General features: G+C 38.8%; 1 protein-coding gene across 8 annotated transcripts in view; it reads left to right on the top strand.

The window, feature by feature from the left end:
* The window catches only part of LOC126175278 (N-acetyl-D-glucosamine kinase), a 195,585-nt gene that overhangs the window by 143,958 nt on the left and 27,153 nt on the right, over nucleotides 1-24,474 (top strand). For all 8 annotated transcript variants that reach the window (XM_049921932.1, XM_049921931.1, XM_049921935.1 and 5 more), the window contains exon 5: nucleotides 11,199-11,309. In XM_049921932.1, the coding sequence (XP_049777889.1) occupies nucleotides 11,199-11,309 (111 nt within the window). The remainder of the gene's footprint in view (nucleotides 1-11,198; nucleotides 11,310-24,474) is intronic.

The following is a 24,474-nucleotide window of genomic DNA, read 5'->3' as shown; positions in this document are numbered from 1 at the left end:
TTACATGGCAGTAAAGTTGTACAACTCTTTACCACCACACATTACTAAAACCAAAATGAAGGATAAGTTTAAACAGTCAATCAATCAGAGAATTTATTTCAAACAAAAATAATTGAAGCAAACAGGCATAGTACACTAAAAGAAAAATGTTCACAGGTATAGAGAAAAAGAAAAAGTAAAATGTGTTAACTTCGTAACAGCATTATTGTATCTAAAGATTTTGTTTTTCTACAGTATTATTGCTGTTAATTTTTTTTTATAAATGTAAACAAAACGGGATCTAGAAATTGTATGTGCTATGTGCCTGTATTATACCATATATATAAAATGATGGACCCATAGCACAGAATTATTGCAATTAAATGTTCTGTAATTTAGGTACATAGAACATGTATGCCACATAAAATTTTGTAACTATGATGTTAATTTTCAGAAATGTTGTGGCTAAAATGTATTAGTTATCTTAGTAAAACTATAGTTAGAATCAGTAAAAGTTAATGTATTTTATTGGAAAACTGACAAAGCAAATATGTATTTGGACTTACTCCATAGATGTACATCATAAGCTGCTAAATAAATAAATTTCATCTACTGTCAGTGCATCATGTCCATTCTTGTGTACAGGATGTCGTTGTGTTTGTTAATAGGTGTTCTGTTCAGTGTGTGTAGTAGATATTTGAAATTGGCTTGTTTATGTGTTATAGGGTGATTACATTGATGTGGATAATTGTGCTGGTGGTTGTGGGCTTCCTGAATATTGAGAAGTCATGTTTGCTGTTTCTCTTGTGCATGGTGAGGTCTCAGAAATTAATTCTTTCATCCATTTGTGTCTTGATGGTGAACCTTACTTGTGGATGGATAGTGTTTAAGCTACTATGAAGTTCTTTTATATGAGTGTGTGGTTCATCTGCTAGGCAGATTACATCTGCATAATGGCACCAGTATTTTATTTTGTACTGCTTTGGTTTTAAAATTTTGTCAAAGATTTGATTTTCTGTGTGATTCGTGAATATCTCAGCAAAGAGGCGAGGGATTGTGGATCTCAGAGTTAGTCATTGTTGTTGAGAGTAAAACTTGTTGCTGAAGAAAATAGTTTTGTTTTCTGATGAGCATGATTGTGACTGATATCCCTTATATGTTTGTTGCCAGTGCTGCAGATGTTGTCCCATAATGTTGACAGCTTCTTCTGTTGGAATGTGTATATACATGGAAATTATTTCAGATGAGATTAATGTTACTGTGTTTGGTATGTTCCATTTCTTATTCTATCTGTTAGTTCACATGAGTTCTTTAGGCTTCTGTTTTCTGTGTATTTATATATTGTGTGTAGCAAACGTGTGTAATTGTTTGACTAAACAGTTGGTTGCTGCTTCGGTGAAGTTGAACATAGATCTTTTTAGGGCGTCCGGTTTGTGAATTTTAGGTAATGATTTCAGAGTTGGGCTTTGTAATTTTTATGTATCATTCTTTGAGTGTGTGTCTGTGTGAAGAGTGTTTCAATGTTTTTCAGAGTTTTCTGCACATTTCCGTGGTATCTGTTTTTTGGATCACTTGTTAGTTCTGTAATATTGTTACTATGGATGAACTGTAATGTCTTGTCAAAGTATTCTGTCTCTTTCTTGATTCCAACTGTGTTGCCCTTTCAGCCTGCAACTGTGTTGCCCTTTCAGCCTGCTTTAGCTTTTCTCTAGTCGTCTGTTGGTCTTCTCTTCAGTTGTGTTTGTGTTTTACAAGGGACAATCAGAAATGACTTAAAATTGTGTTTCTTTATAAATACCACTCAAACTATGGGCCATCTCCTAGGACGTTGAACTGATTCTAGTGTACAATACAGATGCTAGATGGCAGTTGTGAATACCGTGTGTAGTGAAAGGATAGTATTTGTTGGCTATTAAGTAGAGAAAGATATTGACAAGATAGACTACCATGGACAGCATAGTTTTTGTGGAAAGAAAGAGTCAAAACAGCAGCTATTTATAAACTTTTAATTGTGGTTTGTGGTCAGGAAGCTTGTGCACAAAAGACTGTTTACAATTGGATCACTGGGTTCAATAGTGGAAGGAATTTGTATGAAAGAAAGTGAGTACTGATCATCCATCAACATTGCAGTCTCTGGAGAACATTGAGGTTGTGTCAATGGCAGTGTGCACTGTGACACCCTTACATGACTTGGAGACAGGATTCAGCAAAGATGACAAGGAAAGTGGCCAAAAGAAGCTCTCCTCCAGCATGACAGTGCATGGTCCTACACCAGCAATGCCACAGATTTCACTTTTATGCCACACCCATAATATTCACCAAATATCACTCCCTATTATTATACTTCATTCGATAATATGAAGGACTAGCTGTAAAGTAAGAGGTTTGGCAACCATGAAGAATTAGATGCTGCTGCTGTCCATGAGTGGGTGCCTGGTACCCTGAAACAGTGGTTCTACAACACAATAGTGAAGTTGCCAGGAAGGTGGCAGTGGCGTATTGACATAGGTGGGGAATATATTGAAAGATCTCATGTATGTTGACCCATGTTCATTAATAAAGAAGGTATAAGAACCTTCTTCTTCTTCTTCTTCTTCTTCTTCTTCTTTTTGCATTACGGCCTCTGTAGGACCATGGGTTGCCCCTTTGTGGACTGCATTTTCCTCTTCTTCTCCCAGAACCTCTTCATTCTTTCTCTTCTTCTCTCATGCTCTTCTTCTGGGATCTTCAGTGTCCATTTCTCCTGTCGGCTCCACTGGTGACACTCTAATCTTTTCCTGTATTCTTATCTGTCATTTATCTCTGGCATATTGGTCGGTGTATATTTGTTCCTCCAATTTTCCTTTCCTTCGACCTTGATCCCCAATTCCAAACAGTCCTTCCAAAGTTCAACAACCCACTTGGTTCCTGTTTTCCCCCTTGTCCTCCCTGTTGTTTCCCACACTCTCTCCATCATTCTACCCATACTCATCCTAACTACATGTCCAGCAAACATTACCATTTTGAGTCTGATTTCCCCGGATATTATTCTCATGTTCCGGTACAATTCTTCCCTAGGTCTTCGCATCCACCTCTCTCCACCTCTTTTGGGACCTAGTATTTTTCTCAGTATTTTTCTCTCTTCTTTTTCTAGTTGTTCTGCCCCATTTCTTCCTAGTGCCATCGTCTCAGCAGCATATAATACTGCATTCCTCACCATTGCCTTGTAGTGGCTTATTTTTGCCTTTGTGGATATATTCTTTTTATTGTATATCTCTCTCTTCATGCAGAAGGCTGACCTCATCTTTATCCACTCTGTTATTCCCTCCTTGCTCCTGTTCCTTCCTGTTATAAAATCAACCAGGTATTTGAATTTGTCCACCATTGGCACAGTGCCTTCCGGTGTTTCCCAGTCTGCTGTGGTATTTAATGTCTTTGTCTTGTTATAGGCGATCCTCAGTCCCACCTTTCTGGCTACCTTATTTAAGTTGTCGAGTTGGGTCTTTGCGTCTTCTTCTATCTCACTTACTATTGCTATGTCATCTGTAAAGGCTAGGCAGTCCACTTGAGCCCTGTTGTCCTTTTTGTCTACCACATGGGTCTTTGGTATCCCCATTTCCTCGTTTATTGCTCTCCACTGCCTAATCACTTCGTCCAGTGCTATGTTGAACAACAATGGTGACTATCCATGTCCCTGTTTAACACCAGTCTTGATCTATAATTCTTCTGACAGTGCTCCTCTGAATCTCACCCTTGCTTTTGTGTCTGTCAGAATTTCTTTTATGAGTTCTTGTGAAGTTCCATCAAGTCCTCTGTTCTTCAGGATCCTAACAAGAGTCTGTCTGTTGATGGAGTCATATGCCTTTGTGAAGTCCACTAAGGTTATTACTGTCTTTTTGATTTTTAAGGCCCTATGTTCTGTCAGTTGCTTCAGGATACCGTATTTACTCGAATCTAAGCCGCACCTGAAAAATGAGACTCGAAATAAAGGGAAAAAAAATTTCCCGAATCTAAGCCGCAGCTGAAATTTGAGACTCGAAATTCAAGGGGAGAGAAAAGTTTTAGGCCGCACCTCCAAATCGAAACAAAGTTGGTCCATTGTAATATGAGACACAATTCAGGTCGAATGAATGACGATACAGCTACAGTAGTTTGGTTCGAGCCGTAAACTTAGCAGTTAAGCTTTACCAGGTAGCCATTGCTATGCGTCAGGCGCTCCGTCCTTATTTATACGGGCACCCTTCGTTTTTCATGTGCTTCGTCTGGTTTGAATTGATTGCTTATTTTTCTTTGATCTGATAATTGCCGTTCTCTTTGTTATAGGTGTTTTCGTCACTCTAAGCTGAAAATGCATTACTGTACTGTGTCATGCATTGTTTGTCGCATTCCGATAATGAATGTTCACGACCTGTCGCCGCTCGCGGCATGCTTTGCTTTTGTGCGTGCTACCGCCGCTTACAATAAAAAAAAAAAGAGAGATTGTCTCAGTAGCGAAACAATGGCAAGAGACTGCTATTTGTTGTTATTTACACTGCTGCTTTCTTTGATAAAGATCAACAAGAACCAAATAATAAACTGCGTATGACAGAAGATGTTCTGAACGAGATTTTAGCGAAAATTTTTCTCCGTTTGAAAATCTTTGCAGACGCCTCTGTAGTACATTATTTTCTGCACAGAAATTAGTCACCTTAGATTTAAAAATCTAGTCAATTGCCGTGCTTCATTTCTGACTGTATCACTATTAGGCATAAGAATAATACGAATATGAACATGACATATGTGTATACTTCCGCGTTTGTGTTATCTCGCTCTAGTTTCGTAGTTTATTAGGCAGACAGGATTTAAATGAGATAGCAGCAAACACGAAAGAATACATGGCAAAATGTTTATATTCGTATTATTCTTATGGTGAAGAGAATACTGCATGTGATTCAGAAGTCACAAAAGTTCCAATTAGCAACCTTCTCTTCTCACAGGTAGGAAAAAAAAATCAGAACGTAGTATTGGCCATACTGACAAACATCGCAAACGGTCTTGCCAGTCGGATTTTCGTAGTACATTGAAAAGCTGCTACATTCGAAGATGAACAATACGGAATTTGTATTTACTTCGTTGGACAATGCATGAAAACGCAGTGGTCGAAATTCGGAGCGGAGAAAAAAAGCTCGTCTTCCACCTTTTTTTTTAATTTATTTACTGACGCAGAGATTTTGGCGCCAGTATTTATCTTTGTGCCTGTAAAGCATGCCTGTGTGGCGCTACATATATTCGACGGCAGAAGTTAGTTGTGGCAGCACCTACCTACATATTTCAGAACTTCCGCTTACTTTGCACTCGATTCTAAGCCGCAGGCGGTTTTTTGGATTACAAAAACCGGAAAAAAAGTGCGGCTTAGATTCGAGTAAATACGGTAAATATGTTTTATACAACCTCTTCCCTTCCTGAATCCTACTTGGTAGTCGCCAACTGTACTTTCAACCTGTTCTTCTACTCTCTTGAGCAATAGTTTTGACAGCACCTTGTATCCGAACTCTAGTAGTGATATTCCTCTGTAGTTGTTTGCATCTCTGTTGTCCCCCTTTTATGTATTGGTACTACAATTGCATTCTTCCACTATTCTGGCAACTTCTTTGTTCTTCAGATCTGGTGAATTATCTTGGTCATGTTGTCTATTTCTTTGTCGCCTCCCCACTTTATCATTTCAGCTGCTATACCATCTTCTCCAGTTGCCTTATTATTCTTTAGATTACTTATGGCATGTGTGACTTCATCCCTGGTTGGAAGGCATGGCTCTCTCTCTTCTGTGTCAGTCCCCAGTTCCTGCTCTTCTTCAGGTGGTTCACAATTCAGCAGGTCGTGAAAGGTATAAGAACCTATTACATTAAATCGTTCTTGAACGCTCCTTGTATTTTGTGGTTGTTTTGCTGTCTCTGATTATGTGTTTTTACTTCTTTGTCATCTACTTTTCTGGTCAGATCTGCATTGAATTTAAGTGTGTTCAGTGATTCCTGTTGCTTTATGATGTGTTCGGTTTCTCGTATGAACTCATCTATTATTTTGTGGGATGCCACAGTGTTTGTTTTATGTTTAGGACCCTTTTCGAGGGGACTGCTTTCTTGTTCAGATAAATGGGTGTCTGTCTGATTAACCACATGAACGAAAAATAGAAAACGTCTTGTTGTTTGCAGATGATAGGCTGTAAAATGTATGGTAGGTATAAAGCTGCCAGCATACACAACTAATAGCATCTTGTATGGGAACAAATAAATAATCATATTATTTCCACATTTAGTATCCTAGACCAAAATCTTTAAGTGTACTGTAAGCAAAAACATATGCCTGTACTCCATGATGTGTGTACTGTTTGCACCATATTTACGCAATTATAATACTAGGTCTTTTCCCAAATTCATCATCAAAAAACACAAGGTCGTATTATATTTGCAGATTAAATTACTGCTGCTGAGGTCAGCGTTTTTACGTTGTTTCATAGAGTGAACAGAAGTCGCCATACATCTACAGATGAAGCTTTGGCTATTGACATTATGCAGAGATTTATTTTGAAAAATTTGGAAGGGCAAGGATCAGCAAATGCTATTTGCGCTCAAACAGAGTCAAGATTTCTAGATACGACTAAGCGCTCTGTACAGAATAGACGTTACTCGAACAGTCACGTGACATTTGACTCACGTGGTGCTAGTGCAAGGGATGTGCGTGAGAAACTGAACTAGCTACTACAACAATCTATTGCTCTGCTTAAAATTTGGCAATATTGTGAAACACAGGAAGAAATAACACTAAACTCTATCATCTTATAAATTCTTATTTTATCTGAACAGGTTTTCAATACAGGTTCTCATACTGAGAGACTGTATTGATTTACCAAATTGATGTGCAAGTGATAAATTTGGTCGCTGTTTACATATTAGAATATCAGGTAAAAATGTTACCAGCTTTACTGAGTTTTTACAAGATGATGTGGTGACATTAAGATGAAACAAGAAAGAAAATAAATCCAGAATGAAATGTTTACAAATTGAATAAATCATATTAAATTGACTCATTGTTGTTGCGAGAATAAATTACAGTGGCAAGAACCATCATGGACATCACTAGATTGCAAGATGAGCAAAAGTTCAAAATTTTGACTGAACCATGTTTGCAATCATTTATTTATGTATTAGTTTATTTTGAAAAATTAGGATACACATTTGTTGATGCAAATGTATGAGCAAGCTGTATTTGACACTTGATTAATATATGCAAATACAGAGCCAATATCACTAGAAAGTTTGAGCAACATGCGTGTATGAAGAGCACCAAATATCAGTTCTATCTATTCCAGCATGGCTGCGACACTCGGGTTATTGTGATCCTTCCACCCAGTATCAGTTTTCCTGAACTCTAGAGATGGGAATTTGCTCTCCGACATATTCTCACAACCTGACATACTCCTATATTTCATGCCCCTGTTTCATTATTTCTTGTTATTTATGTATGTTTTTTATTTCTTATTTCTTCTTTAATTATTTTCTTTATTGCTTTTTCATCTTTATTCTTCTCCTTGTCCCTCCTCCCTCTCTAATTAGTTTTTCACCCTTCTCATTTTCTGACTAGTTGTTAATTGTGCTATTAATTTCCTTTCTCTTCCCCTAATTTACCTTTACCTCTTAGTCTGTCCTCATCATTTATGGACTCCTCCCCCTTGCACCTGCTCGTGAGCACGTGCCTGAGCAGACGCGAGTACTTGCGCTCAAAAGCGGCCAGTTGTTAAGCCCTGGTCTAAGTGACCTATCTTCCTTTTTAGTATTTGCCACCCTATCCCTCTTTCCTCCGTGGGGATGGAATTAATAGTTTTAAAAGTTTTATATGTGTGTGTTGTCAGCAGTACTAAAACTTTGGCTCCTAAAGACAAATATTGGCCAGCAATTCTTTGTATCAACTTTATAGACTTCCTAAGTGAATTTTCCTTTCGATATATTTAGACATTTAATGGCATTGTGCTTAATGTAAATTTATAACATCCTACAAAGTCATCTTTCGCTTTATATTTTCACGACAGCTGATATTTGCTCGTTTTATGGTTAGTAGCATGCTAAGAATAACGTTTAAAATCTTGTTACTGATAATTACTGAGACTTATCTGAATTTAACTACATTTATTATTTGCTGGGAAATAACACGTAATCTTTATTGGAGATTTACTATTGTAATTTCTCATGTTGTCTCACTGTGGTGTGGGTTTGGACCCAACAAAATTTTTGATTCCATTTTTTGCATGATGTATCAATAACTGGCCCCGTGATCTTATTTAAGTGCTATGATTTTGTATTATTATGTGAACTCTTTGACTGGTCTTGAACAAGTATGCTTTGAGTCCAGGCAGTGAAATGTCGTTCATAAAAATGAAATAGACAATGAAGCTGAACACCTTAAGGCACACCATTTATGTTTATTATTACTAAACATGTATTAAAAAAACCACTACATAAATCATTTTTGTTATCACATGTGCTTTATAGTTTAATCTTAATTTATTTAACCAAACTGAATCTAATCTAATCTAATCTCACCGAACTGACAGTGATTATAAATAAACTTTCATTCAGCATGAATTATATCTTCTAATTTCTCTTAAAGAGCCTTCAAAATGTATTGTAACTTTTGAGTTTTTAAAATTATATGTTAATTTGAGAAGACACTGCAAAAAGGTGGGAATTTAAGGAGATGGGACCTGGATAAACTGAAAGAACCAGAGGTTGTACAGGGTTTCAGGGAGAGCATAAGGGAACAATTGACAGGAATGGGGGAAGGAAATACAGTAGAAGAAGAATGGGTAGCTTTGAGGGATGAAGTAGTGAAGGCAGCAGAGGATCAAGTAGGTAAAAAGACAAGGGCTAGTAGAAATCCTTGGGTAACAGAAGAAATATTGAATTTAATTGATGAAAGGAGAAAATATAAAAATGCAGTAAATGAAGCAGGCAAAAAGGAACACAAATGTCTCAAAAATGAGATCAACAGGAAGTGCAAAATGGCTAAGCAGGGATGGCTAGAGGACAAATGTAAGGATGTAGAGGCTTATCTCACTAGGGGTAAGATAGATACTGCCTACAGGAAAATTAAAGAGACCTTGGGAGATAAGAGAACCACTTGTATCAACATCAAGAGCTCAGATGGAAACCCAGTTCTAAGCAAAGATGGGAAAGCAGAAAGGTGTAAGGAGTATATAGAGGGTCTATACAAGGGCGATGCACTTGAGGACAATATTATGGAAATGGATGAGGATGTAGATGAAGATGAAATGGGAGATACGATACTGCGTGAAGAGTTTGACAGAGCACTGAAAGACCTGAGTCGAAACAAGGCCCCCGGAGTAGATAACATTCCATTGGAACTACTGAAGGCCCTGGGAGAGCCAGTCCTGACAAAACTCTACCATCTGGTGAGCAAGATGTATGAAACAGGCGAAATACCCTCAGACTTCAAGAAGAATATAATAATTCCAATCCCAAAGAAATCAGATGTTGACAGATGTGAAAATTACCGAACAATCAGTTTAATAAGCCACAGCTGCAAAATACTAACACGAATTCTTTACAGACGAATGGTTTGGATTCCGTAGAAATACTGGAACACGTGAGGCAATACTGACCTTACGACTTATCTTAGACAAAAGATTAAGGAAAGGCAAACCTACGTTTCTAGCATTTGTAGACTTAGAGAAAGCTTTTGACAATGTTGACTGGAATACTTTCTTTCAAATTCTAAAGGTGGCAGGGGTAAAATACAAGGAGCGAAAGGCTATTTACAATTTGTACAGAAACCAGATGGCAGTTATAAGAGTCGAGGGGCATGAAAGAGAAGCAGTGGTTGGGAAGGGAGTAAGACAGGGTTGTAGCCTCTCCCCGATGTTATTCAATCTGTATATTGAGCAAGCAGTAAAGGAAACAAAAAAAAAAAATTCGGAGTAGGTATTAAAATCCATGGAGAAGAAATAAAAACTTTGAGGTTCACCGATGACATTGTAATTCTGTCAGAGACAGCAAAGGACTTGGAAGAGCAGTTGAACGGAATGGATGGTGTCTTGAAGGGAGGATATAAGATGAACATCAACAAAAGCAAAATAATGGAATGTAGTCGAATTAAGTCGGGAGATGTTGGTATTAGATTAGGAAATGAGACACTTAAAGTAGTAAAGGAGTTTTGCTATTTGGGGAGCAAAATAACTGATGATGGTCGAAGTAGAGAGGATATAAAATGTAGACTGGCAATGGCAAGGAAAGCGTTTCTGAAGAAGAGAAATTTGTTAACATCGAGTATAGATTTAAGTGTCAGGAAGTCATTTCTGAAAGTATTTGTATGGGGTGTAGCCATGTATGGAAGTGAAACATGGACAATAAATAGTTTGGACAAGAAGAGAATAGAAGCTTTCGAAATGTGGTGCTACAGAAGAATGCTGAAGATTAGATGGGTAGATCACGTAACTAATGAGGAAGTATTGAATAGGATTGGGGTGAAGAGAAGTTTGTGGCACAACTTGACCAGAAGAAGGGATCGGTTGGTAGGACATGTTCTGAGGCATCAAGGGATCACCAATTTAGTATTGGAGGGCAGTGTGGAGGGTAAAAATCGTAGGGGGAGACCAAGAGATGAATACACTAAGCAGATTCAGAAGGATGTAGGTTGCAGTAGGTACTGGGAGATGAAGAAGCTTGCACAGGATAGAGTAGCATGGAGAGCTGCATCAAAGCAGTCTCAGGACTGAAGACCACAACAACAACACATGTTAATTTGTATGTATTGCTTGCCAGTTTTGACATCGTCCTCATTATGAATACGTTTCTCAATGAAAGAAAGAAAAATTCACAAATGACAGAAATTTTGACTTTTATTCCCATTGTATGTCTTTATTCTTTCAGACTCCACAATATTCTTCACTGCTATGTAAATTGGTATAGTTCAATATTTTGGACTCTTATCTTGAAACCAGTTTCAAACCTTTGGTCAGACCATTTTGTTACAGCCATCCATACATTTCCCATTACACTTTCAAAATGCTGTGAAAGTCGTCAACATAACACCATGATTGAGTCTCCGACTAATGTTTGTGATACATACATGTTAAATGAATTTACCATCAGCTGGATTTCAAATATTATCAGTAAAAGAAAAATACTTTCTTGTGCTAATGCTTTGCCGTTTGTGTTTGCATCAAAAAGTTTCTTTTCTTTGTGGTACAGGTGGGATGGTACTGATAGCTGGAACTGGCTCCAATGCTCTTCTCTTGAATCCAGATGGGACTCAGAGCAGATGTGGTGGCTGGGGCAACATGCTGGGTGATGAAGGAAGTGGTGAGACTTCAGCATCTTTACATATTTTTAGTCATAAAGGGTTAATGCTAACAAAAATTCTTATCCTAATGTTGATTACTCAAAGTAAAATTAATATAAATATGCTACTTAACCTCTGTGTATTGTAAGTGAAATGTAATCTCTCTCTCTCTCTCTCTCTCTCTCTCTCTCTCTCTCTCTCTCTCTCTGTGTGTGTGTGTGTGTGTGTGTGTGTGTGTGTGTGTGTAGAGGTCAGATATCACCCATTTAACAGAATTTTCAAGAGGAAGTTCAAATGGAAGATTATCTTGGATTTCAAAATCTGCATGTTTATGCATTCTCTGCAGTAGTGGATATTATGTATTGTCAGTATCTGTCACTGATTAGGATCATCTACTTTCCAGCTGCCAGAGCAGTGTTAATAGAGAACAAAATTTGTTTTATTTATATTTAATATATACTATTGTAATTTAACCTATAGCAATTCTAAAATTCTTTCATATGAGAAAGAAGAGATAAATGCACAGTTAAAAAAATTTGCTTTAATCCTTGGGTTAGACTACACCCAGTGCACAGGGTATAGCAATAGACTAAAAGTCAAGATTCAGATATATTCTGCACTGTCTCACAGTGTATTATAATTAGTATACTTTGTTCTGGTTTGATTTACAACTATTAATGATGCATGCTTCACTTAAAACATACTTGTGTTACCTTTGTGATTGCAGTATACAAAATTAACAGGTTTTCAGTGTTTTTTTAAATTACTTTCCATTTTTATATTGGTATTACAGACCCAGAAGTTCTTTGAAACTCTCACTGAAGGTAGTATGCTTGGGATAAATAGGAACATTTTTTCCATGTGAATTTTGTGTATTTATCTTCTTCACAATTAATTTCGAGTAGCTTTTCGTTGATTGAGTGATACCAACGTATTCAGTCAAATATTGGGTCACCACGAAAAGGCAAACAACAGCTAATCAATACAACTAAGGAAGTAGTACTTTTTTCAAAGTAGTGACCTTCTTTGTAATTTTCTAGATTAAATTTAGTTAGTGATAAGACAAACAGGATTAAGCAGCATAGCATTAGTATATTAATATGGTTTGCAGTTTAAGTTTCTAAGAGTTGCTTCATATAGGTTCTTCTTCTTGGGCTCTTTTCACACTAAGTAATTAATCAATGAAATGAATGAATGAGTAAAAGCTATTCCTTTTTATTAATGTTTCTTACTACATTCATCATCATCATCATTTAAGACTGATTATGCCTTTCAGCATTCAGTCTGGAGCATAGCCCCCCTTATACAGTTCCTCCATGAACCCCTATTCAGTGCTAACATAGGTGCCTCTTCTGATGTTAAACCTATTACTTCAAAATCATTCTTAACCGAATCCAGGTGCCTTCTCCTCGGTCTGCCCCGACTCCTCCTACCCTCTACTGCTGAATCCATGAGTCTCTTGGGTAACCTTGCTTCTCCCATGCGTGTAACATGACCCCACCATCTAAGCCTGTTCGCCCTTACTGCTACATCTATACAGTTCATTCCCAGTTTTTCTTTGATTTCCTCATTGTGGACACCCTCCTGCCATTGTTCCCATCTACTAGTACCTGCAATCATCCTAGCTACTTTCATATCCGTAACCTCAACCTTGTTGATAAGGTAACCTGAATCCACCCAGCTTTCGCTCCCATACAACAAAGTTGGTCGAAAGATTGAACGGTGCACAGATAACTTAGTCTTGGTACTGACTTCCTTCTTGCAGAAGAGAGTAGATCGTAGCTGAGCGCTCACTGCTTTAGCTTTGCTACACCTCGCATCCAGTTCTTTCACTATGTTGCCATCCTGTGAGAATATGCATCCTAAGTACTTGAAACCGTCCACCTGTTCTAACTTTGTTCCTCCTATTTGGCACTCAATCCGTTTATATTTCTTTCCCACTGACATTACTTTCGTTTTGGAGATGCTAATCTTCATACCATAGTCCTTACATTTCTGATCTAGCTCTGAAATATTACTTTGCAAACTTTCAATCGAATCTGCCATCACAACTAAGTCCTCCGCATATGCAAGACTGCTTATTTTGTGTTCACATATCTTAATCTCACCCAGCCAGTCTATTGTTTTCAACATATGATCCATAAATAATATGAACAACAGTGGAGACAGGATGCAGCCTTGTCTTACCCCTGAAACTACTCTGAACCATGAACTCAATTTACCGTCAACTCTAACTGCTGCCTGACTATCCATGTAAAGACCTTTAATTGCTTGCAAAAGTTTGCCTCCTATTCCATAATCTTGTAGAACAGACAATAACTTCCTCCTAGGAACCCGGTCATATGCCTTTTCTAGATCTATAAAGCATAGATACAATTCCCTGTTCCACTCGTAACACTTCTCCATTATTTGCCGTAAGCTAAAGATCTGGTCCTGACAACCTCTAATAGGCCTAAACCCACACTGATTTTCATCCAATTGGTCCTCAACTAATACTCGCACTTTCCTTTCAACAATACCTGAGAAGATTTTACCCACAACACTGATTAAAGAGATCCCTCTGTAGTTGTTACAATCTTTTCTGTTTCCATGTTTAAAGACTGGTGTGATTACTGCTTTTGTCCAGTCTGATGGAACCTGTCCCAACTCCCAGGCCATTTCAATTATCCTGTGTAGCCATTTAAGACCTGACATTCCACTGTATTTGATGAGTTCCGACTTAATTTCATCCACCCCAGCCGCTTTATTGCACTGCAATCTATTGACCATATTTTCCACTTCCTCAAATGTGATCCTATTTCCATCATCATTCCTATCCCATTCTACCTCGAAATCTGAAACATTACTGATCGCATTTTCACCTGCATTGAGCAACTCTTCAGAATATTCCCTCCATCTGCCCAAGGCATCCACAGGGTTCAACAGCAGTTTTCCTGACCTGTCCAAAATACTTGTCATTTCCTTCTTACCTCCCTTTCGAAGACTGCTAATTACACTCCAGAATGGTTTTCCAGCAGCTTGACCCATAGTCTCCAACCTGTTTCCAAAGTCTTCCCACGATTTCTTCTTCGATGCTGCAATTATCTGTTTGGCTTTGTTTCTTTCTTCAACATAACTTTCTCTGTCTACCTGGGTTCTGGTATGAAGCCATTTTTGATACGCCTTCTTTTTCCTTTTACAGGCTGCCTTGACTGTATCATTCCACCAAGCTGTTTGCTTCATCCTACTTTTACACACTACTGTTCCAAGACATTCTTTAGCCACTTCTAGTACTGTGTCCCTGTACCTTGTCCATTCCTTTTCCAATGACTGTAATTGACTACATTCAACTAACTGGTACCTTTCTGAGATCGCTGTTATGTACTTGTGCCTGATTTCCTTATCCTGAAGTTTCTCCACTCTTATCCTCCTACATATGGACCTGACCTCCTGCACTTTCGGCCTCACAATCCCAATTTCACTTCAGATTAAATAATGATCAGTGTCATCAAAGAATCCCCTGAATACACGTGTGTCCCTCACAGCCTTCCTGAATTCCTGATCTGTTATTATATAGTCAATGACAGATCTGGTTCCCCTGCCCTCCCAAGTATACCGGTGAATGTTCTTATGTTTAAAAAAGGAGTTTGTGATTACTAAGCCCATACTGGCACAGAAATCCAAGAGTTGTTTCCCGTTCCTGTTGGCCTCCATATCCTCTCCAAATTTACCCATAACCTTTTCATACCCTTCTGTTCGATTTCCAATCCTGGCGTTAAAATCACCCATGAGCAGAACACTGTCCTTGTCCTTTACTCTAACAACTACATCACTGAGTGCCTCATAAAAACTATCCATCTTATCTTGATCTGTCCCTTCACAATGCAAATATACTGACACAATCCTAATTTTCTTGCTAGACACTGTCAAATCTATCCACATCAGTTGTTCATTTACATACCTTATTGCAACTACGCTGGGTTCCATTTCTTTCCTGATGTAAAGCCCTACACCCCATTATGCTATTCCTGCTTTGACTCCTGACAGCTAGACCTTGTATTCTCCCACTTCCTCTTCTTTCTCACCCCTTACCCGAATGTCACTAACAGCTAAAACGTCCAGCCCCATGTTACTTGCAGCCTCTGCCAGCTCTACCTTCTTTCCAGAGTAGCCCCCATTGATATTAATAGCTCCCCATCTCATTACCATTTGTTTGCCAAGTCGTATCTTAGGAGTCCCTGGTTTGTCAGTTAGAGGTGGGACTCCGTCACCTCCAAAGGTCCGAGGTGTTTTGCTCTGATTATTGCCAGCATCATATTTAGAGTACCAGGGAAGCAGGTTGCTAGCCTTACTTGCCCCGAGTCCCATTGGGTTTTACCCCTAACGGCTGAGGGACTAACCGGTGGATTTGGTAGTCTTTGCCGTATGAGCACAAAGGTGACCACGACTCAGAATATGTCCGAGATGCCCAGCCTTATTCCAAAGTAACTGGTATCCCGACTGTCGGGACCACTTACTTGGCCACTCATACGTTGCCTGTGGTTCATGAACTAGGACATGACTACAGGAACCCACAGCATGAACCACATTTAGAACTACATTTAGAAGAAATATTCTAAAAGTATACTGAGTGAGGTAAAGCAGAGGCTAAATCATTGTACTAGCTAAAAGTAGATTTAAGTTTTGTTATAATGCTCACTGAGGGCCAACAATATCTATTGAACACAAGTAACATCTGTGACAGTAATGTAAAATTGTCTGTTAGTCCACAAACAAAACAGTAATGGTTCTTGGGGAAATAGTTGATCTGAGCCATCATAGAAATAAATATGGGAGACTTCCAGATTAGTTAATAAAGTCCAAGCACTACTTGGTCAACAAAAGCATGTTTCATAGTCAAAGCTCCATATAGGCTAGCAGTTGTGGAAACTGTAAGTTCATAATTCATAGCACTACACATACTGTAAATAGCCAAGGTGTTCAGAATCCTCAGTTAGAGGCAAGTCACATGGCTGCAATTGAGAAAGATTGCCACAGGGTGGCCATATACGTGCTCACTAAGGGAGCTCGTGTGACCAGCCTGCAATATTTGCTGTGTTCTCGCAACAGGTGTCCTCACCAGAAATGCATCGATAAGTCTGTATCATTCATTTGCACATGTGGTGGGGTTTTCTTAAATGTATGTGGCGATGTACCAGTGCCTTAGTGCTGGCAATTGTCCCCCCCCCCCCTCCCCCCTGTGAAAGGTGGAGCAAGTGGAGGATTTGTGTGTAGAAGAGTGGAATGATGATGTGCCACTCTTTTTTTTTTTTCCAGGACAGCATGAGACACCATCTTGCATGTTTAGATAGTGTAGAAGACAGAAATAGAAGTGCTGTACCAGGTTTGCTCCTTCTGTTAACTGCTCTACCTGTCCTTGTGAACCAAATACAACAGCCTGTGAAGTAGTGTGTCTCGCGTCATGGATTGGCCTACTTCAATAGCCATGATATGCAATTCATCTGGCCCTATTCTCATGTTGTCATTGAGCAGAAAACTTTGTGCTTCTTGTGTGTCAAATTGTTTATCTGATCTCCCAAGCTAGACAAGACAGTGCATTTGCATTAGCTTGTTGGGAGGTGTGCCTATAATAATCTCATATTTTTAATGGCTATGGAACAGGGGCCATTGCTGTTGTGTTTGTGCCATTTCCTCTGGGAGCTTTGAGTGTGGGCCAGACAGGGTAATCAGTGGACTGTGATTGGTGATTAGCTGTAACTGTTTCATGCAATAAATTAAATCTAGTGCCTCCTTTTTAGTTTGCAAGTAGTTTTAATTGTGTAGTGTGGTATTCTTTGTAATGCTATTAAAGAAATGTCAGAGGAGTTGAGATTCGAATCATTGTTTATAATCTCAACACAGTGTTTCCAAGCACTGAATGGTTTGCTTTGCAACCTAAGATATATATTCCTGTTGAATGGAAAAAGAACAATGAACATACGTAAAGTCCACAAATGTTAGAAGCTGTAGGTGAAGCTACTACTAAGAATGTTAGTGATCTACATATGTTTTTGGACATAGCTTGCACCATAATTTGAATGCTTAGTGTGTTTGCTGCATAACATCACTCACCACTATGATGATAAAGACACTGTCACATCCATGTTCACTTGGAACCTTACTTTGTCATTATTGATGTCCAGCATTATTAATAACTGCTGGGAGTTTACACACCTGTTGGTGAGCACTGGCCAGATGCTGAGGAATGGAAAATTGTGGGAAGTGAAATAAAAGGGTCACTGGTTACAGGTTGTACCTATATCCTCAGTTCACAATTGACCTGTCATGCTGTTTCTTCCCATGATAACCTTTACCATACTGGACTCGCATTTGGGAGGATGATGGTTCAATCCAGCGTCCGGCCATTCTGATTTAGGTTTTCTGTGATTTCCCTAAATCGCTCCAGGCAAATGCTGGGATGGTTCCTTTGAAAGGGCACGGCCGACATCCTTCCTTAATCTGATGAGACAGATGACCTCGCTGTCTGGTCTCCGCCCCCAAACAACCCAACCCAACCCAACCTTTACCATATTTGAACTTGACGTTTGCCTTCTTGTAGCTTTCGTGATGCTGTGGAACTGCTGTGGACTGTCGCTACTTCTAACCATGTGACTTCATCTCCATTTGCAGAGGATCAAGGGCTGTAGGAGAGCTCAGATCTATGCCAGCTATTTACAAAATGATATAAACAGTGTACTGTTAACTTCTGTTCTTTGTGTTCATTTTTTCTCTATATACAACTTCAGGGACAATTTTGGTTGGGCAGACAGACAATTTCAGTGAACATCTTGCTTTGACATTAACCAACAGTTGAGAATTCTAATAACTATTCATCATTTGTTTTCTCTGTAGACATTCGTGTGCTCCTCTTTTTGCTCCTTGTCTTCCAAGGCACTGCTGTAGCAGTGGAGCATTTTATTTGCCATCATGCCTTGCTGATATCTGGTGTTGACATTATTTACAGTAAAACAAGGGAATGCACAGTGGAACATTCTCAACTTAATAATTACCTAAATATGTTTTCTGCTCTCATTAATATCTTTTATTGGCCTAAGAGGAGAATAGTGGAGCATGTTATTCCAAAGAATCTCATGCTATACGATCTGTTGACTGTGTTATGGATAAATAGCACTTAACTGAAGCCGCCTCCATTGACTGGCATAAACAGTATGCTATGTGGTCTCTATTTTGAGCACATACCAACACACCACTGTCATGGAAAGCCCACGTTCAGGATCTTGTTCAAAGACTTAAAGCTGCCATTTTTACTATTCAAACGGTATCTGCAGTAAGTGATAATTTGTCATGAAAAGTGGTCTACTTTGCGTCTTTTGATTTGCTTATTACACATGGTATTATAATTTGGGGTAACACTTCCCATTCTCAAAAGATCTCTTTGGCTCAGAAACAAGTGGGTTCAGGCAATACGTGGTGTTGAGTTTGCAAACCTTTTGTCAACCCCGTTCATTAGTCTGGGTAACCTGAGATTGGCCTCTCAATATATATATTGGTTTCTTGTTAACAATATCAGTGTATTCCCAAGAATTAGCAGCTTTCATTCAGTTACTAATGAACAGAAAACCAATCTGAATTTGGATCACTTTTATTTGACTCTTGTGCAGAAAGGTGTGCAGTGTACTGCTGCATCCATTTTCAATAAGATACCACAAGAATTTAAAAATCTTAGCAGTAATCCGCGCACTTTCAAATCAAAATATAGAGTTTCCTCTTGAGTCTCTCCTTCTATTCTGTCAAGGTAATTCCTGTGTTATTTTGTTGATTGACTGTGTTAATATCAACTTATGGCTTGTCTTTTTATTGGGTTCACAAACATTTTATTTTATCTGTTATTACTTTTATGTTGTAATTTTATGTACTGACACGTTCCATGACCTTGGAGATTTGTTCCTCAATTTGGTCCTACGCAACTAGACGTGAAGGGAAAGCAGAAAAGTGAAAGGAATATATACAGGAGCTATACAAGGGAAATGAACATGAAGGCAGTTTTCTAGAAGGGGAAGAGGGAGTAGGTGAATGTGAGATGGGAGATAAAATACTGCGAAAGGAATTTGACAGAGCCCTAATAGACCTAAGCCAAAACAAGTCTCCTGGAGTAGACAACATTCCCTGAGAACTGATGCCCTTGGAAGAGCCACCCATGACTAAACTATTCTACCTGGTTTGCACTATATGAGACAGGGGAAATACCCTCACTTCAAGAAAATTTAATAATTCAAATTTCAAAGAAAGCAAATGCTCTCAGGTGTGAATATTACCGAACTATCAGCTTAATAAGTCATTGCAAAATAGTGATACTGACCCTGTGACTTACCTTAGAAGAGAGGTTGAGGAAAGGCAAACCTACATTTATAGCATTTGTAGTTTTGGAGAAATCTTTGGAAAGTTCTGACTTGAATACACTCTTTAAATTTCTGAAGGTAGCAGAGATAAAACACAGGGAGCAAAAGTTTATTCACAACTTGTACAGAAATCAGACGGCAGACATAGGAGTCAAAGAGCATGAAAGGGAAGCATGGTTTAGAAGGGCGTGAGACAGGGTCGTAGCCTATTCCAGTGTTATTCAATCTATCCATTGAGCAGGATGTGAAGGAAAGCAAGTAGAAATTTGGGAAAGGGGCTACAGTTCAGGGAGAAGAAATAAATACTTTGACAGACTTACAATGTCATTGGCAAACTGCAAACTCAGCAAAGGAGATGGAAGAGTAGTTGAAGGAAATTGACAGTGTCTTGAAAGGAGAATATAAGAAGAACATTAAAAAAAGCCAAAAAAGGGTAATGGAATGTGGTTGAATTAAATCAGGTGATGCTGAGGGAATTAGATTAGGAAATGAAATACTTAAAGTGGTAAGGAGTTGTGTTATTCAAGCAGTAGAATAACTTACGATGGCTGAAGTAGACCAGATATAAAATGTTGAATGGCAATGGCAAGAAAAGTGTTTTTGAAGAAGATAAATTTGTTAATACCAAATACAAAGTTAAGTGTTAGGATAACTTTTCTGAAGGCATTTGTGTGGAGTGTAGCCTTATATGAAAGTGTAATGTTGACATAAAGCAGTTCAGACAAAAAGAGAATAGAAGATTTTGAAATGTGGTGCTACTGAAGAATGCTTAAGATTAGATGAGAAGATTGAGTATGGAATTGGGAAGAACAGAAATTCGTGACACAACTTGAGTCAAAAAAGGGACCAGTTAATAGGATACATGCAGAGATATCACGGAATTGTCAGTTTTGTATGGAGGGACACAGAGAGACGAGTACAGTAAGCAGCTTCAAATGGATGTTGGTTGCAGCAGTTATTTGGAAATGAAGAGGTTTGCACAGAATAGAGAAGCGTGGAGAGCTGTATCATACCAGTCTTTGGACTGGAGACCACATCAATAACAAACATTGAGGGGTTTTTGATTCTAGCTATGTCTCTTCTAACTACTTCACAGTATGTCATTGCTTTATTGTTCTGCAACAGTATGTTTACATTGGAGGATGAACTATCATTTTTTTAATTTGATTTTCTGTCAGGCCCACTTCAGTTGTTTTTGTTTTGGCAGCCAATATTACTGGAATATGTAGTGAATGTTATTTGTTCGTTAATTTCCCTCTCCTTGCCATCAAACGGAAGTGTTATTGTGGAGAGATTTCAGTCAGAACTTCTCAGAATACATCAAAAATGACACGGCAGTCTTATTCTGTTCATGCATATCTTGTTTGCTTGTTGCGTTGTTGATTTAATGTCAGTGAAATTTTCTGCCTCTGAAAGTGATCAATTACTGAAAATATTCCACAGTGTAGGTAGAGGACACCAACTTACTGAGTGGACAGAAGGCATCTCTGGTTCCAAAAGTTTGAAATTTCACATTTCAAACAATGGAAAATCCAAGATTGAATGTAAAACTATTATGAAAAGGAAAATTGCTGCTCACCATATAGTGGAGATGCTGAGTCGCAGATAGGCATAACAAAAACACTGTCACAAATAAGCTTCAAGCCAGCAAGGCCTTTATATATATATATATTCCCTCTTTCCTGATGAGGCAACAGTTTGTTGCGAAAGCTTGAATTTTGTGTGTATGTTTGTGTTCGTTTGTGTGTCTGTCGACCTGCCAGCACTTTCATTTGGTAAGTCACATCATCTTTGTTTTTAGGTATATTTTTCCTTCGTGGAATGTTTCCTTCTATTATAACCATATATATATTTAAAAGAAAGATGATGAGACTTACCAAACAAAAGCGCTGGCATTTGTAAGTCTGCTTGTGTCTGTGTATATGCGGATGGATATGTGTGTGTGTGCGAGTGTATACCTGTCCTTTTTTCCCCCTAAGGTAAGTCTTTCCGCTCCCGGGATTGGAATGACTCCTTACCCTCTCCCTTAAAACCCATATCCTTTTGTCTTTCCTTCTCCTTCCCTCTTTCCTGACGAGGCAACCGTTGGTTGCGAAAGCTAGAATTTTGTGTGTATGTTTGTGTTTGTTTGTGTGTCTATCGACCTGCCAGCGCTTTTGTTTGGTAAGTCTCATCATCTTTCTTTTTAAATATATATATAATAGAGGGAAACATTCCACGTGGGAAAAATATATTTAAAAAGAAAGATGATGAGACTTACCACACAAAAGCGCTGGCAGGTCGATAGACACACAAACAAACACAAACATACACACAAAAATCTAGCTTTCGCAACCAACGGTTGCCTCGTCAGGAAAGAGGGAAGGAGAAGGAAAGACAAAAGGATATGGGTTTTAAGGGAGAGGGTAAGGAGTCATTCCAATCCCGGGAGCGGAAAGACTTACCTTAGGGGGAAAAAAGGACAGGTATACACTCGCGCACACACACACACATATCCATCCGCATATACACAGACACAACAAATGTCTGCTTGTGTCTGTGTATATGCGGATGGATATGTGTGTGTGTGTGCGAGTGTATACCTGTCCTTTTTTCCCCCTAAGGTAAGTCTTTCCGCTCCCGGGATTGGAATGACTCCTTACCCTCTCCCTTAAAACCCATATCCTTTTGTCTTTCCTTCTCCTTCCCTCTTTCCTGACGAGGCAACCGTTGGTTGCGAAAGCTAGATTTTTGTGTGTATGTTTGTGTCTGTTTGTGTGTCTATCGACCTGCCAGCGCTTTTGTTGGGTAAGTCTCATCATCTTTCTTTTTATATATATATATATATATATATATATATATATATATATATATATATATATGGTAATAATAGAAGGAAACATTCCACGTAGGAAAAATATACCTAAAAACAAAGATGATGTGACTTACCAAATGAAAGTGCTGGCAGGTCGACAGACACACAGACGAACACAAACATACACACAAAATTCAAGCTTTCGCAACAAACTGTTGCCTCATCAGGAAAGAGGGAAGGAGAGGGAAAGACGAAAGGATGTGGGTTTTAAGGGAGAGGGTAAGGAGTCATTCCAGTCCCGGGAGCGTAAAGACTTACCTTAGAGGGAAAAAGGGACGGGTATACACTCGCGCGCGCGCGCGCGCGCGCGCGCGCGTGCACACACACACACACACACACACACACACACACACACACATATCCATCCACACATATACAGACACAAGCAGACATCTTTTTGGTTATGGTTTGGAAGTGGGTTACGTATTATTGAGCATATATAGGCGGGATAAAATAGTATAGTAGATTACGGTAAAAGGGGAAGGTGAATACAAAGTGAGACTACTGGTAAAAACAGAAAGAGAAAATAAAGAGAAAATAAGACGACAGGAAAGATTTCGAAATGCAACAGCGACAATAACAAACGTAATTGTTGGGTTCAAATTAATGATATGGTAATAATAGAAGGAAACATTCCACGTAGGAAAAATATACCTAAAAACAAAGATGATGTGATTTACCAAATGAAAGTGCTGGCAGGTCGACAGATACACAGACGAACACAAACATACACACAAAATTCAAGCTTTCGCAACAAACTGTTGCCTCATCAGGAAAGAGGGAAGGAGAGGGAAAGACGAAAGGATGTGGGTTTTAAGGGAGAGGGTAAGAAGTCATTCCAGTCCCGGGAGCGGAAAGACTTACCTTAGGGGGAAAAAGGGACGGGTATGCACTCGCGCACACACACACATATCCATCCACACATATACAGACACAAGCAGACGTGATGTCAAAACCACACACACACACACACACACACACACACACACACACACACACACACACACAAACAAAGATGCTGTAACTTACCAAACGAGAAAGTGCTGGTATGTTGATAGAGACAATAAAAAAACGCATAAACACACACACACAAATTTCAAGCTTTCGCAACCCACGGTTGCTTCATCAGGAAAGAGTGAAGGAGAGGGAAAGACGAAAGGATGTGAGTTTTAAGGGAGAGGGTAAGGAGTCATTCCAATCCTGGGAACGGAAAGGCTTACCTTAGGGGGAAAAAAGGACAGATAAACACTCGCGCCCACACACATATATCCATCCGCACATATGCAGACACAGGCAGACATATATAAATGCAAAGAGGTTGGGCAGAGATGTCAGTCAAGGCGGAAGTACAGAGGCAAAGATGTTGTTGAATGACGGGTGAGGTACAAGCGGCAGCAAACGCAACTCCCTCATACGATTGCAGTCTCTGGGAACTGAAACCACACATTTGTTTGTTGCCATCAGTTGCCATGTGGTAACTGTTATTTGTGACAAACAGTAGTAGGAAAATAGACATGGAATGAATACCTATTATGTAGGAGGCAGAGACTAGATTTTAACAGCCAAACACGTAGATTACAGAAGTTATCATTATGTCTGCACATCACAGAGCATGGGACGCTGTTTCCATTTCTGTCTTTAAATCTACCATTCCTTACATTTTCTTCTTGGTTTATCACATGAATATTTTTCCTGTATTATATTGTGAGAGCTTTATTTTATTACCCACTATAGTTGTAAGGGCACTTGCATGCATTACTGTTTGTTAATCTTACTTATTTTACATGCTTTAGTAAGGTTTCTGGTAAGTTAACACCCCTAAAACCACTACAAAACTAACATTTGTAATCTGTAAGCTAGACTTACTTAAGCTGTTACAGTGAACTGGAGTCACTAATGAATTTGGCAAAACTCTATCAAAACATCATGATCTAATGTCCAGTAAAGTTTTGC

The sequence above is a fragment of the Schistocerca cancellata genome, chromosome 3 (assembly GCF_023864275.1).
Source record: "Schistocerca cancellata isolate TAMUIC-IGC-003103 chromosome 3, iqSchCanc2.1, whole genome shotgun sequence".
NCBI classification, from domain to species: domain Eukaryota; kingdom Metazoa; phylum Arthropoda; class Insecta; order Orthoptera; family Acrididae; genus Schistocerca; species Schistocerca cancellata.
The sequence above is the reverse complement of the archived record's forward strand: the minus strand, read 5'-3'. Positions and strand labels throughout refer to the sequence as shown.